At 30.6% G+C, this 16,927-nt stretch overlaps 1 protein-coding gene across 24 annotated transcripts in view; it reads right to left on the bottom strand.

The window, feature by feature from the left end:
- LOC134711926 (tubulin polyglutamylase TTLL5-like) overlaps positions 1–16,927 on the bottom strand; it is a 52,834-nt gene that overhangs the window by 6,249 nt on the left and 29,658 nt on the right. For 22 of the 24 annotated variants that reach the window (XM_063572920.1, XM_063572926.1, XM_063572937.1 and 19 more), the window contains 12 exons: positions 16,743–16,766; positions 14,042–14,090; positions 13,529–13,622; positions 12,930–13,290; positions 11,030–11,144; positions 8,731–8,877; positions 7,440–7,460; positions 5,877–6,001; positions 4,874–5,085; positions 2,724–2,933; positions 1,975–2,076; positions 699–1,452 (listed from right to left, as the gene is read on the bottom strand). In XM_063572920.1, the coding sequence (XP_063428990.1) occupies positions 699–1,452; positions 1,975–2,076; positions 2,724–2,933; positions 4,874–5,085; positions 5,877–6,001; positions 7,440–7,460; positions 8,731–8,877; positions 11,030–11,144; positions 12,930–13,290; positions 13,529–13,622; positions 14,042–14,090; positions 16,743–16,766 (2,214 nt within the window). The remainder of the gene's footprint in view (positions 1–698; positions 1,453–1,974; positions 2,077–2,723; positions 2,934–4,873; positions 5,086–5,876; positions 6,002–7,439; positions 7,461–8,730; positions 8,878–11,029; positions 11,145–12,929; positions 13,291–13,528; positions 13,623–14,041; positions 14,091–16,742; positions 16,767–16,927) is intronic. The other 2 variants (XM_063572922.1, XM_063572923.1) reach the window with 2 other exon arrangements.

Raw genomic sequence — 16,927 nt, 5'->3', positions numbered from 1 at the left:
TTTAAATAATTTTCTAGCACATAAAGTACTATACAGGAGTTCTATGTTTGTAAGTAATTTTCCAGTACATAAAGTACTATACAGGAGTTCTATTATTAGTTCTTACATTTTGCCATTTGTCGCAGATTCACGTTTTTATACAGAATTAAATTTAAACAACCTTAGGAGCTGATAAGTAGTAAACCATGTATAGATTTCTTGAGTACTCTCCAAATATATTAATATTAAGAAATTAAGGATTAAGAATACAATATATTTTAATGACAAGCATATTGTTATATTATGCACTTTTTATTTGAACATCCCTGACTATATAAGATAAGGTTTGAAGTAAACTGTGTATAATCCAAATATCAAATCATGCAATTTAAACATAAACAATAATAATTTTAATTTCATTAATTTTTTTTCCAATCATGCACAAAAATAAAATACATATAAAATTAAGATTCCAATTCAAAGAAAAGAAATGATTGCAAGTAATTCATTAAAATAAATAAAACATGTATGCATTTGTCTTAACATTAACATTATCTTTACATTTACAATAGTTATCAATATGTGCAGTGAAGGGTTGGAGAACAACACCACATCTGTTTATACTGCTCATAATACCAAAAGCATATTAAAAGTGCATTCTGGGAAATGGAATGAAGACAATATCCAAGTATACATATGTAAATTATTCAACAACTTACCTTTGAGCTCTGTGCACCCCTGTTGGTTTCCTCTGATGGGCGGGTTGTATTGGTGGTTTTGGAGCATACTTTTGTATAGCACTTTCAATATGTATTTCTCCATTAATATTCCTCATGGTTGGTCTTGGAGGATTAGTTTTCTGAACAGCCTGGGCTATCATTGCCTGATGTTTAGCTTTACTCTGTTCTAACAGAACCCTGCTCTGTTGTTTAAGTGCCTGTTGCTGCTGTAACAGTTGGAATTGTTTACTTGTTTGTGAGGCAGTGTGATAATTTTGTGGTGCTACACCGGTCACTTGACTATAAGCCATGGCTAAGTCATTTTGTAAGTTATGGCCACTATTTGTATCAATGAAATTATTAAAAGTTGCATTAGCACTTTGTAAATTAACATTAGACTGAACAGCTTGACTATTTCCTGTGTGATCACCTGTTTGTCTTTGATATGCAGCTGAAGAAGGACGAGACTTAATTCCAACTTCTTCAGCTGATACAAACGCTCGTTGGGCACTATCTAGTGTCCTACCAGCAGGCATGTATGTGTTTGTCTGTACATATGTATTGTCTTCTACAGAGTTACTTCTGTACTGAAGCATGTCAGATGATCTCTGGCCCTTTGCTGTACCAATACGAGACTTAGATTCAACATCTTGGGGAATAATTGTAGTACTGTTATATGGAGAATACTGTCGTGCCTGTTGTCGTAAAGCTAATTTTTGCAATGCATTCTGTATTGCCTCATCATTGTAGGAATCTGTATAAAAAAGGAAACAGAATAAATTTTACTATGGATTATATAAGCAACATATAAATAGCTTTTCTGTCATGAAAGATAATTTTCTGTGTGTTCTGTGAAAAAACGGATGTTCAAGTTCATGTCGTGAGGTTTTTAAACTATTGCTATGTAAAGAATATTGTAATTGTTCAGATCTGAATCTTGATGAATTCGTACATGAAACTTACTTACTTTTTTAATGATTTTTTAGTGACCAATCTGAAATACCCCTTGCACTGAATAATGGGATATTTTAAAAAGTCTCCCTCTCACAAAAAGGTCTCCAAGTATGGTTTTTATTGTTGAATTGTTTGAGATGTTGATGATTGGAAACCTTTATTCAAATTTTGAAAAAAAGTCTGATTGAATGAAAACTCTATATTATGGTTTTTTACAAGTACAACTCCTAACAGAAAGTTGTAAAGGGTTCCAAAGATCCATATGTTTAAAAATGAATGTGATAGATGAAAGTAACAGCTAACATAAGTTGTGATGACTTACCTACAGTTGGATCTGTTGTGGCATAAGCAGAAACTGGTCTCGCATGAGCAGCTGACATGGGTCTCATATGGGCTCTAGTTGTGACACCCATTCCACCAGATCCTACAAATTATAGGTACATCATATTTCAATTGTATAAAATGTTTTTTCAGGTGTGGAGATTATACATGCTAGAAAAATAATCCATAACCCAATGAGTAATGCATCCTTATCCAAATGCTTGTGAAGGAAGCAGTGTATTAAAGGAAAGTTTGGCTAATGTCTTTAATATATTGGACTACTGACTCAAATGTTTATGAACATTAAGATATATTCACTATTTAATACATCTATATGTTATCCTTGCTTTTTGATCAGATGCCAAAGAAAGATAAGAATGAAAGTAATTTCAATATTTAAACATGTATATTTAGCATATAATAATATATTTCTCTTACTACTTGACAAACTTGAGTCATTCTAAAGCAATCTATGCTTCATCAATAAAAGATTATGAAACAACTTCTAGACTGCTCAAAATTCAGAATTTAAAATATCAAATATAATTGCAAACTAAAGTAAAGAAAGAACAGAGTAGTTAAATTTATAATTCTGTGATGTAAGGACAAGTTTAACAAAAGTAAATAAATAGCTATAAAACAATGATACATAATGTTCTATTCTAAATTTCAGATAATCTGCCAATAAAAACAGCAGCTACCTATAACTATTTCTACTATTGCTCTCTAATGTAACACTGTTCAATGTACCTGGTCTTTGGCCACTAGTAGAAGCTGATCTAGGTCTATTTGTAGTCAGTTTCTGAGTATAACAATGTACAGCATTAGCAAAGGAAGATTGTGAGGGCGTTTGATACCGATGCGGTTGTTCTGATGCTAAAGACAATGATGAACCATATTTTGATTCACTGGTTGTAGGTGCTGTGCCGCCGGTGGATGTGGAAGCCACTGTGCCACTAACTACAGGTACAGAAATGAACATGTTTAGTAGTTGATTTATTTGTTAGTATGTCTTTGGGATGATCAAGCTTTGCAGTTTATATTTAACATTGAATTGATAAAGCACTAGTTACTAATGTCTGGTCGCACAGTTGTGTACTATTTAACACTAATGAGCATTAATTAGTTAGACTTTATATTTCAGAAGAATGCTAGACAAGCAATGTAAATCCAAATGTTTCTACAGATATTTTCATAATAGGTTAAATTTGCTGGAGCATTTCTATTAAAAGTTTTAAATGAAACTCTGCCTTTGTTAATAGTCTAATACTCTTAATTTTACAAGTAATTTCAAAGCTCAAATAACCTAAGAAACATGACAAAGTTATTCCAAAACTTTTATAAAAATATTTTAAAAAATATCATAAATTTTACAGATTTCAGCTTTTTTTTTTAAAGAGTTTTCACAGTTTCTGTGACATTTATTTATAAAAAAATATGCAAAGAAACATGTGACAAAAAATTCCCTGTCCACCACCATTTGTAAAACAAACCTCTGTCATAAAATTATTTGAGGAACAAATGTCAATTTTTCTCTGTAAGCAAGGAGAGTTATCATTCAAAATGTAAAAGAAAGGTCATAGATGTTTCACAGTGTACTATAAAATATATTTTAACAGGTGTTAAAGAACACACTTTTTGAGGACACAAGATTCATTTGTGTACTTCTTGTTACTGAAGATGATATATTTTGTTTGACTATTATATACAATCTTTTAACATGAACTATAAAACTGAAAGCTGATATATGAAACCGTATATTCAAAAAAAAAAATGTTAAGTTCCAAAACATATTCCTTATTCTTGTAAACTGTGAGTATTGATAAATATATATACATTCCCTTCTTATCAAATTGTCCTATAGAAGCAATAATTGTTCAGAGCCTTTGGTGATAAGTGATATTTGTACTATCTATAACAAGGTATATACAAAGGCTGATCCAAACTTTTGGAACAAATCTTATCAAATCAATATTTTTAATGACTTTGCAATTGATATTTAATAAATTGTATAAAAGAATTAAAATACTATGGTCCAAAGACACAGTTATCTTCCTTTGATTTTCATTGTCTACAAATATAGTCCCTAGTGTGAACAGTGTATTACTTGCACGTTTTTTTATACACTTTCCCAATTTATTTCTTGATATTCAATGATTTAGTCCAATTAAAAAAGTTCAAAGTTAGTATGTCTGTCAAACTATTTTTTTAAAACCCCACACAGAATTGTCAATATTTTGAGTTAGAGCTGGTAGAAGTTTCTAAAATTTTGATATTATTTGTCCTAATACTAGACACTACACTGTAAAAATCTTTTTGAGAGAGAGCAGGTGCCATTTTTTTAATTTGAATTTATTGACTAATAGAAATGGGCTACGAAATAACTGTGTTCTCTGGCCCTATGGATGTACTGATAACCATTACTTTTCAATATGTTACAAAGACCATCTTATAAAAATCTGTCAATGCATTTCATCATACTATAGGTTTTTCAGAATATAATTTGTCATATGTTGAGAGTAAAACAACGCACATTTAGACTTTCTGGTTGTTTTTTCATTTAAAAAAAAAGTTATTGCCTTTTAAATGAACCTATGAAAGATAAATTCAACATATCTATATAATATCTTTCTGAGATTATATAATTTCTATTACATCACTGAATCCAAATACTTTACAATGACAAACAGTTTATTTCAAAAATTTATTTTAGTCATTTTTTTTTTTTTTTATCAACATGAAAAAAACATTACTTTATGTGAATACATGCAGATGCAAAAATAGCATATCTTTAACTATCGATACTAAAAGCTGATTACAAATCTATACAGGAGATAATACAATTATAATTGATTCATTTGATTTATTTCCCTAACCTAACACTAATTCCTATTACAAACCTTTAGGAATGTCGTCCCATCCTGACAAGACCTGTCTAGATCCTTCATTCTGAGGATTTCTAGCTGCCCCCACGGTTGTAGAGGATACAGACGTTCCTTTGGAGTGATTGGATGTATCACTACTGCTATGCTTAGGATTGCCTCCTAAGAATATACTGGCTGATTTGTTTATCTTTGTATACGTAGTAAGAACATCCTCTAATTCACTTTCACTGCAATATCAATTGTTCTTATTTTATATTTTTCTTCTTATAATTTGTGTGTTTACAGACATATTAAGGACATTGCAAAAATGCCCGTCTTCAACACTTTTGGTGTTTTTTTTACAGTAGTTCTGTGTTTCTGTTGTTTAGGTTTTTCCCTCTTTTATGGTTGATGTGTTTCCTCAGTTTTGGTTTGTGACAAGGATTTGAAAGCAAATAAGCACTGATAAAGTCAATGTTCTGTTCGAATTGTGACTGTTAAAGTCGAGTTTGTGAGTCCAACGAATCCCCCCTTGGAAATTCCTGGCTACAGGCCTGACTTGTTTCATTTAAATAGATTTATGACAATTGAACAGTGTTATACTAATATTGCCTTTATCTATTCATGATAATGGAGTGTAAAATTTACTTAAATGTTCATTTGTATAAAATATTGTAAGATTGATTGTTTAATAGTTGGTTGCTTAACATCATATATTTATAGATTATTGTTGATTATCTCAACGAGATTGATTTTCTCGCTTGAGCTGGTACAGCAAAAGTGAGAAAAGCAATAGAGTTGAGATGACCAATGATAATCTGTTTATCGCTATTTTACCTATGACGACGTTGTCAATTTCAATGTCAATTCTGTTAGCAACCCCACGTGGCCTCCTTAGTTTCTAGTGATAATTTTTCCATATCAAGCGAGAAGCATGATATGAAAATTATCACAAAAAAAGATCAAAGGAAAAATGCACAAAATAGCGATAATATAAGATATCAAAGTCGTAAAAGTGATAGGATACAGTTAATTTTACCTAGCTGTGTTGACAAACTCTTCAAATTTCTTCTCACATAGAACTTCCTTCTGGTTAGGAAAGGCTTCTGCTATTTTTCCCGCCTTTTTGTCCTGCAGCCTCTTTACCTTTAATTGTTCTGTCTCCTGAAAACAAACATATATACTTATTACCATCATACTATTCTATATATATATTACAACTTGAACACATATGTTTTGTGACAAAACTATAAGACTTAGCCACTTGCTGAATTCAATACCTATAAACTCAAATACTATCTGTACCCTTTTTTTTTTATCAGTTTTTCTTTTTGACTGACAACCAGTTATCCCCCCCCCCCCTTTATTTTTTCAAACAGTTGTAATTCCAATGCAAGAAGCATTGTTAGACCAGTTTCACTTAGGTAAATATATAACTTGGATTAAAACAATAGGTGAACACAATCTGCTAATGAAAATAAAATCTCTAAAGATAGCCTTATATAATATATACTAGACAAATATCATACATATAAATTTAAGGTATGGATTTTAACATTTATGCTTATAAATAAATAAACTATAACCATGTGTAATACAGTAGCAAACATTATTGTGTACCTTATTTCTACCAGTCCATGTTAACTAGCATCCACATAAAACAATTCAAACAAGAAAACAAACTACCAGGTTTTATTTATAAAACAATGCTTTAAAAACAAATAGTATGATATACAGCAACCAACGAAAAACCCTGAATTACCGGCTTTTGATGTAGAACAGGCACATGCAGAATGAGACAGGACACTAAAAGGTTATTGTGAAAAAGTTCTTAACTTTTAGCCAATCAGAAACAGAATAAGGGAAAGAAAAAATGTTTGGTACCAACTGATTCAATAGTTATTTTAAACAAGAGGCTAGCTAGCAGGTTAAGGTAAGGGAGGGGGAAACAAATTTGAAAGGCTTTTCAGAAATGTTCCTGTTACCTTTTGGAATTTCTAAACAAAAACCAACTTGGGTGATGTATGCCAGGTGAGGGGTATAACTAATTTGGCCTTTGACCAAAAGAGTAAAAAACATCAAATATTTTCTCATGCATGCATTCAGTGCAACACGCAACCTGTAATTGACTTGAAAATTCTTAAATCATAATACATTAGTAACTCATCTAAAATGAAATATCACAAAAAAAATATTTAGGAAGACAAATATACAAAATGTTAAGACAGCGCTACAAATAAGCTTACACTAACTACATGTAATATGAACATCAAGCAGAAACTAAAAGCCAGCAAATGATATATTCAAGGTTACAGAAAAAAATATTTTGCATGTTAAATAATCAGAGTATTTTAGTGTTATATCAATAATTTAAAGCTAAATATCTATCAGTGCAAACTTATCAAAAACTAATTCAAAGTTCAACTTAGTCTGAATGTAATTTTAGTTTACTTTTCTATCCCTTCAGCAAAAGAAAACAATGTTTTAGTACTATTTTTTTTAGATAAACTACAAACATGCAAATATTTTCATAACAGACAAATTGGGTACACTCATTATGAAGTAGCAGTTATATGTTCAAGAACCATAACCCATGTCATACCTGATGAGCTTGCCTGACCAGCTGAAATATAGGAAAAGTTGTGTGCATAGTACAAAGCTATAAGCCTCTACTTCTACATAGAAAATAGAAGATGGGTCCTCTGAAGTCGTATCTACAAAGAATTTCCACTCATATTGAATATAAAACTTTATTTCTAGTCATGCATATAATTTCTTTCAGTACTCTCAAGTAAACTGAGTTTTAGTTAACTGGCAATAATTATAACAGGTTGTCTTAAGTTGACCATATATTTCTACTAAAATGGAAAAAAATACATAGCAAGCAGAATTCTTTATATGAATCATTTTTGAGTGGAAATTACTTTGTCCTACAAATGGAGGCATAAAGGATATAGAATTGATAGAAATATGAAATGCAGTATCATATTAAAATACTATCTGTTGATTAACTAACCCCAACTCAAACTTACTTTCAATTACAGATTAAAACTAAAAAAAAAAAATTTCGGTGTAGAATTCTCGTAAATTATTGTTTGAACTAAAAATCTGGAAAATTCATAAGGATCACCATGCGCTCTTTAAGTAACATGTAAAAGTTTTAAATTTTGAATTATAAATGTTATCATAACACCGAAAACACTTTCCAAATGAAATACTGTAAATATGAAACTTCAAATAAAACCAAAGTCTAACATAAATTCTGTTTCTTTAAATCTATTACTAGAAGTATTAATTTTTTCACAATACAACAAAGCAACAGAGCATATATGGAATTATTTATAAATGAACAAATCATGCAAGAAAGTCCTAATGCATGCACATGATTTAGGCAAGCTTTTGTTAGACAGATCAGAATGTTAGTTCTTAATATCTCCAGCATGCAAGAACATTATAGTATGATCAGTAATGAGGAAACACTATTTAGAGACATTCAAACATTTCAAAGTTTGCCTAATTTTCAAAATAAAACTACTACTACTTATTCTACAGTAGATTCATCATGTTTTTTTGTGAATTACTCGGTTTCTTGGTTTTGCCTAAGTCTGCATAAAAGCCTCCATGAAATTTGGTGCTGATTTATTCTCATGAAAATACATGAAAATTGGTAACTCACAAATAACAATGAATCCAAACTCTATACTATCTTTTCAAGAATATTTTCCATAGACTACTTTATAAAGAGAAAAACATGAAGGTCTCATCATAGAAACTTATCACAACTTCAACAAAAAATTAACATTAGAGTTTTAATTGTGTTTCTTGAATATAGATTTATGTATGTGTACAAGTTAAGTACAAGAGCAAAATAATGGAATGTAAAGTAAACAAACCTTGTTGTAAATGTAAACAAAATCTCCCAACTGTTTGGCTAGAATTCGTCGTCTGTCATTTAGTGGAAGTTTTCTACTTGGAACTACAACTTTGAATGGCTGCTGCAAGTTAACTGCTGCTCTCTTTAAAAATCTTAAGACAAGGTCCTGTAAATGAATATAAAGTTGACATACATGCACAGTTTACATAAACATTACATGAAAGTAATCCACTCTCAAGCTGTGTTTTAAGGCTGGGGATGCAGTCATATATAAAAAAGAAGATGTGGTATGATTGCCAATGAGACAACTATCAACAAAAGACCAAAATGACACAAACATTAACAATTATAGGTCACCATATAGCTATCAAAATACAATGACTGAAATAATTGAAACCTTATAAACAGTAAAAAAAAACATTAAATCATGATTTAGATATCAATTTTCAGAAAGTTGATGCTAAATAATCATAACTTTGAGTAATGGATGCATTTAATGGAGTAGAACTGACTTTCATAAGGAGTAAATGGCATTTTGGTCTCTTGTGCACAGTTGTCTCATTGGCAATCATACCATATTAAATGCATCCATAACTCAAAGTTGGAAAATGGATATTCAAACTAAATCTCAAATAGGAATCAATGAAACTAATCATACAATAAAAATATTTTTATTTTGCCGGAGAAAATATCTTATTGTCAGGAGAAATGGAGATGAAGAAAGCTGCTAATCTCAAAATTTTCAACTTTCTTTACATAATATATGTATAGATTATTACATGGCATTTTTCATATCAGACCCTTTATCGGCCCAAGGTAATGATATCAGCCCACGAGCCCCAGGCTCGAGGGCTAATATCATGAACGAGGGCCGATAAAGGGTCTGATATGAAAAATGCCATGTAATAATCTATTTATCATATTCTTCAGCAGAAGAAATACATACAAGAACTATTAAAATTTAATTTTGTTTGCCTTTGCACTTTCAGATAACATTTACAGACAACCAAAAATAAATCGAACTTTAATTGTTTTTATTGATATAACAAGCATTTTATTTATCTTGTCACAACAATTATCATGTTCTTCAATATTATTGTCACCTTATCTATGTCTTTCAAAACATAATAAACTTAATTCATTTTTGCTCCTCAACCATTCTGTGAAAAGTCTTATCACTTGCCATTTTCAAACAAATTTCCGGAAATGCACGAAGTTGCATGTGATAAACGTCACAGAAATTAACGGAAAGGCATGTGATAACATCCCGGAAGCAGTCAATGAAGGTACCTTTATCAGCAGCTATAGAAATTCTAAGGAATCTGGTTAATAAACCTAGTAATCCTTTTATAGCCTTTTGATATTTTCAAATGATATTGAACTGTAAAATTTTAGCAATATTTTATACAAGTATATGATAAAGGTACCTTTATTGACTGCTTCGGGAATGTTATCACATGCCTTTCTGTTAATTTCCGTGACGTTTATCACATGCAACTTCGTGCATTTCCGGAAATTTGATTGAAACAACAGAACGCGGAAAACGGCACTGAGTGATAAGACTTTTCCCAAAATAGTTGAGGAACAAAAATGAATTTAGTTAAACTTGTTTTGAAAGACTTAAATGAGGTGACAATATTATTGAAGAACATAAAAAAACCAAATAAAATGCTTTTTTTTTTTTATCAATAAAACAATTAAAGTAAAGAATTTGTTTTGGTTGTCTGTAAATATTTTCTGAAAATTAAATTTTAATAGTTCTTGTCTGTATATCTTCTGCTGAAGAATATGATAAAAAGATAATTACCTGTCATTTTTCATATCATACCCTTTATCGGCCCTCGTTCATGATATCAGCCCTCGAGCCTGCGGCTCTTGGGCTGATATCACAACCGTGGGCCGATAAAGGGTTTGATATGAAAAATACCATGTAATAATCTATACTTATTATCTGATTGAGTTTTAAGTGTGTAACACCACACAACCTTATTGAAGATAACATTTTGAAACAAATGCCAGTACATATTTGTTGCATGCATGTCCTGGTAATACACCTTATCGCTAATCCCGGCTGCTTGAACTTTTGACGAATACAGCAATCACTTTTCCATTGTGGCGTCATATATTTTGTTTTATGACATCAAAATTTATGGGGAACCTGTGTAATAACCAGTAATGGACAAATAGCAATAAGGTTTATTGATTGACCCGATTCATACAATTTCTTAAATTGAATTAATTTCATTCAAGACTTCTGATGGTGTTTGAATTTGATTTTTTTTTTTAATGAATATACCTTTCTACCAGTATAATCTTACCATCTGTTCATTGAGAGCATCTGAATCATCCTGACTGGATGGACTTCCCTCTGTCACCAATCTTTGTTGTACCCTCACTAAATACATGGCAAAGGCTGACCTAGCTTGTACTTTACTGAAAACATACACAGGAACATTTCAACTAAGAACAATGCAGAACATAGATATAAGGTCAACAAAACATATTACTAATATTATAAGTTCTGTAATATTTGTGTATTATAATGCATATATACTAAAGATATAAGAGAGATGCGCTTATTTTCATATATAAGAGAAAAATCATAAAAGTTGTCAAATCTAACAGGATTAACTTCTTTAAGACTGTTCATTTGTTCTTTACTCAGGTGACTCTTGAATAACTCATTTATGTTTCCTATTTTCGTTAATATGGGATCAAGCAAAAAATTACAGCACAACAATTTTTTAAAATGTTTTATAAACTTTGATCATATATCTCTAATGCTTGAAGCATAAGTATGTAATATTGGGTGGACATATCAAATTGCAGGTAAAGCATATGCATATAATGCCATTTGTGAATTTGAATTCTTTGCTCCTCATGTGGCCACCTCATTGTTAGCTCTAACAGAATATCATCAATCTAGTGCATAATCCTGAAGCTTTGCTGGTTTCCGTGACAGGCACGATATGAATCTTGCCTAATGTCGTTGATTGATAATTAATTATTCTTGGAAAACTGTCATAATAGCAAAATTGCTAACATAGCTGCATTAGAACACAATATTTGTATTGGGTTTTAGAAAGTAAGATAACACTTAAACAAACTTAATTCCACAAGCATGGGGAAAAGCTATTGCTGCGCTTTGACTGATATGTGAACTATAGTATAATTCTTTAAATATGGAGTGATACAAGAGTATGCAATAACAACAACAAAAAAATCATAATAAATTAGATACCAGTATTTTTACTTTTAAAACAACTGAAAAATAATCTACCAGCACTTTGAAATGTGCAGCAAACAGAAAATACATGTAGACTACTCTTCATCATGCAAGTGACTCACTATATTTTGTGCCAGAAAACAAATATTTTCAAATACTTATGAAAAGAATAAATTGCCTTTTCTAAATTTGCTCAGTTGTTCTACACTGTTTAGACTAAAGTATTTTCTGCACAGATAAGAGTGTGCTATAATTGTATATTACAAAGTAAGAGAGTCCACAGATAAGAGAGTATACATACAATAATCTTAATCTCAGTTTTGATTTTTTTTTACAAATTATCTTTTAGAAGGAAAATAACATCTAGATAAATTAAACAAATGCATGTAAAACAAAAAACAAAAGAGAATTATGCACTTTATTGCCAAAATTGCCCTATATTTTAAAATCTGATGATACAAAAGTAAATTATTTTTATAGTATAAAAGCATATGATATGAAGCGTCGCTTTCAGGAAAATACAATTAGGCTTAATGAACAAAAGGGAGAAATCTCCTGAATATATAGACTGTGTGTCACTTGCAATCTCTAATAAAAGAGTGCTGTTTTGTACCTGACTGTGGAGCATCTGAAAAATACATACAATTGTGGTTGCACTTAAAGTAACATTGCTCAATTTTGACCAGATATTAGATTAAAACATAATGGAGCCCCATTTTGTTGGGTTTTCTCAGATACCAGTTATTCTGTTATTTTGGTTAATGTCAATTCAGCCTCTCAAATAAAATCTACTTCTTATTTCATAAAATTACTGGTATCAATTACTAATCAGCAATAGCTGGTTCTGAAGGAATAGCTATGGATCAGTAGTATTCTATATAAATGAGGAAGTCTAAGGATGTAATTCAACTATTACATTAGAAAAGTTTTAAGGTATTATCTAGACACATTATATCCTATCCTCAAATCCTTCGACATATTTGTTTCATTACCTAAGTGTACAGCCTTTCTGTAGCAGTTCTACCACATTATATCTAGGTTCTCTAGGTGGAGTGGGAGGTCGTTCTTCTTCTACAGGTATTTCTATTTGTACTTCCTGATTGACGGCTGTTTTGGTAGTTGGTGGTTTAGGGGGTTTACCTACATCACTCTGATCGGACTTTGACACTGATTTCTCTACCTGTACTTCTACTACATTTTCTTTCTTGGCCTCTTCTTTTGATTCAGACTCTTTAAGTTCATTGTCATTTACATCATTTTCTTCATCTGACTTCTTTTCATCTTTTTCATCTTCTCCCTCTTCTTCGCCGTCTTCTTCAGCCACGCCTTGTGCTAATTTGGGTCTCCTTCTCGCTAGATATAAAAAGATATTAAAATTGTTGATTCCCCACATTATCTAAATATTAACATTTATCTATATAGATGTAACAAAATAAATGTACAAGGTTTATACTATGGTTTGATAATCTAGCTTTACGGTTCTCCTTATATCTATTATCTGCCTTATAGTTGAGAAAAAAAATATGAACATAATTTGGTAGCCAATATTTTCACAAACTAGAAATGAATTTCTATCAATAACTGTAAATACCTTTTCTCCTTCTTCGTCTGCCACGTCTGCCAGATCCTAACTTCCTTTCATACTGTCTAGTCCTTAGAATGGCCTGAGCATAACATTCAGCATACTACAATTCAAATCAGAATTTTTCATATTGGTCCTAATAAGCTTTATTGGTTATATAAAAATGATTCTTCCTCAAATAAAAGGTTATAACTACCTGCTCATGGCTGATTGACACAAATATTAAGATATTGTTGGGTTGCTGTATCATATATATTATCTTTATTTTTATTTGACCCCTGAAATATTTTTAATTGTTTACGGTATTTGACGACAACTAAACATGAAAGCCTCTACCTAAGACTTTGTTGTTAATAGTCCTGCATTTTTTTGTGTTCATTTGTATGCCTATTCTAGTATGTTGATCACTTATATAAACAGCTACACGAACATTTGAATGTTGTTCTTTTATCTGATGAATATTTCAAAGTGAATAAATAGATAATATGTTTATGATCTGAAAAGATATTGCAAATATCCTACCTCAGAATCTGACTTGATAGATGTACCACTCAGTGAGGAATAGGCACTTCTGTAAAAATAAATAAATCAAATAACAAATGCCAATTTCAAAATGAAAAGACACTGAAATATTAAAAAGAAATCATGAACTTTTCTTCTCTTTGGTTTTGGATAACTCTTCTTCAGCATCAATAACATGTATCATATGCATGTTTGGTAAGTTAAACCAATTCATAGTACTTTGTAAAGAAACTGCAGCAGTTCAACAACAGAAAAGAACAAAAGTAATCTTCTAACATAGACCTTTTGATTTTGAGCAGATGGGGGAAAAGGGTGTTGAATTAAACACAAATTTTTTTTAAATACTTTGCCAAAATGTAGTTAAATGTTGTTTGAAAAAAATATAAAATGTACAGGTCTTGAGGATTCTTTTCAAGCAACTGGTTGAGCAAAATTGTTAAATTACTTGTATGAAAAGGCAGAAAACTAATAGACAGAATTTTATAATAAAATATTCAAAGATAGTTATTAGAATGTGCTCTAGTCAAAAGATTAAGATGAAAGATCAAAACAACTGAATTACATTTCTGTCTCAAAATTTGCATATTTCATTAAAAATCTAGTCAGATTGTTTCTACTATTTTACAATTCAAAATATTAGATGACCCCAATCTACCTTAAAACAGACATTAGCATGTGATATGAACTATACATATATTTGTTTAATTTCTCTTTAAAAATGTTACATATTGAGGTTTTGAATATGTTAGCTTTACTAGTTATAAACTTATAATTTCAAAAAAGAGTGGGAAATATATAAAATGCCATGTGATTGTGAATCATTCTTATGCAATTCAAACTTTTTACTGTCCTTTTTTCATGTCATTCAGCTGAAATGTGTCAAGGTGGGAGTAGTGCTAACTTACAAAGTCACTCTTTTACAAAGAAGTTTCCCAGACAATATTTACATGCTACAAATGTACAATGACTACTAACTCTTCATGCATCTTCACAACAACAATGAGATATGTCTTGGTTCTTAAAATTTTGATACTAAAACACAAATGTTGAAAGTGAAATGGCAATATCTAAATATAGAAACTATGCATAACCTTCAAAGTCAATGAACCATGACTAAAGGGACAGGGCACAATAACCTCCAAGGAAATAAGAAATGTCGATAATTTTAAAACGGCATACCAAATACTATTGACTTTACATAAGTGGTTCCCTTTAAACTGACCTATACTAAAACTTTCATTTGTGTAGTGAGCAAAAGTTAAAGTGGATGAACCATGATGACAGGTAGGGCTATATGATCTCTGTGGAAAAGAGACTTGGGAATGCTTATAAAACTGCATACTAAATAACATTTACTTATCATAAGTGGTTCATTTAAACTAATCTAATCACAAACTTTGAAACTATGCAAAACATTAAAGGTTAATAGTTCATGACTGAGGGGAGGAGCAAAATAATATCCATAGATATAAGATGTGGCAAGGCTTATACAGCAGCATACTAAAAATCATGGACCTTCAACTAGGGAAACCCCAAAAAATGACATAAGTAAGACAAAAAATGGGTTGTGTAAAAATATCAGTTAAACTGTCTAATGTACTGAGGAAACAGGAATAATGCAAAAAGAATACCTGGCCTAATCGTAAACATAAATGCATTTACTATTTGAACTTTTCGTAGCTACTGGACAGATCTATTAAAAGACTACTATACTAAATAATTTTTTTTTTAGACATATTCTTTAATTAAACTCTCTTACAAGCTTGTTATGTATGGTAACATGATATACATGAAAAAGACAGAGTTGAAGAACATGACAAAAGGGACAACCAGAATCTGAAAGTAACCAATAATAATAGAGTAGGCTAGGACATTTATAGTCTCATAACATAGAAAAGTAAAGAACCAGAAATATAAACCCACAAGAGGTCAGGTGAATAAATATTTGGATGAGAGTTCAAAGGAGAAATTCAATGTGATAAGGATATTTGTCTCATTTTCAATCATACCATTTATCCTTGTTTCTTTAGCAGTTCTTTTCCATTATAAAATGCTAGGACCAATAATGTGTCTATTCTCTAAACCTTGACATCAGCATGATAGCTGTTGTGACTGTCTAGTCAATGCAATAAATGGTTATCAATATCATGTTGATGGCCATTATTTTTTTTTTAGAAAAAAATAATTACAGGGTCTACATTAAAACATTTCTGAACAATCAATACCTTTATATCAAAGATGCTCACTTGTTTGGAAATACTGTACAATAAAATCTTTTTGGTATGGAAAAACTTTTCTCGGTCAACTTCAATTTACATTGCTTTACAAATATGTGAGTAAATACAGTAATTGACCCAGTTACTTTCGATTTAAATAAGTTCATATTAAGAGTAGAATAGCTACAACTAGGAATATAAACTTAATGGTAGTATAAAATTACACCTAATGTATATATAACAACATAATTATATCCACCAAGAGAAAAAGCTAAAGCATAATAATAAGAAACAACTACACGTCATAACTAAATATACTTTCGACTACAAACTCAAAATATTTACCGCAAATACTGCAACTTATTACATGCAAGAAATTTATGGTGTTTGCTGAAAGAATGTGAATCAGTTATAAATGAAACAGAAGATAATGTGAGTATGCGTCTAAATTTAGATCTGCTGATTGGTGGAAATGTTTTACTTACTTTGAGCGGAAAATAGAAGAAATTCTGAAAATCAATTCACACTGATGAAGCTACTGCATGTTTACTTGTATGTCACAAGTAAGTATACTCATATTTTGCAAAAATCACTCAACATGCCTAATTAATTTGTATGTTCATCATGGAAAGCTGTTAACATTAGTAAAATCCAATTGATTTGGTTTATG

The sequence above is a fragment of the Mytilus trossulus genome, chromosome 3 (genome assembly GCF_036588685.1).
Source record: "Mytilus trossulus isolate FHL-02 chromosome 3, PNRI_Mtr1.1.1.hap1, whole genome shotgun sequence".
Lineage (NCBI taxonomy): Eukaryota > Metazoa > Mollusca > Bivalvia > Mytilida > Mytilidae > Mytilus > Mytilus trossulus.
The sequence above is the reverse complement of the archived record's forward strand: the minus strand, read 5'-3'. Positions and strand labels throughout refer to the sequence as shown.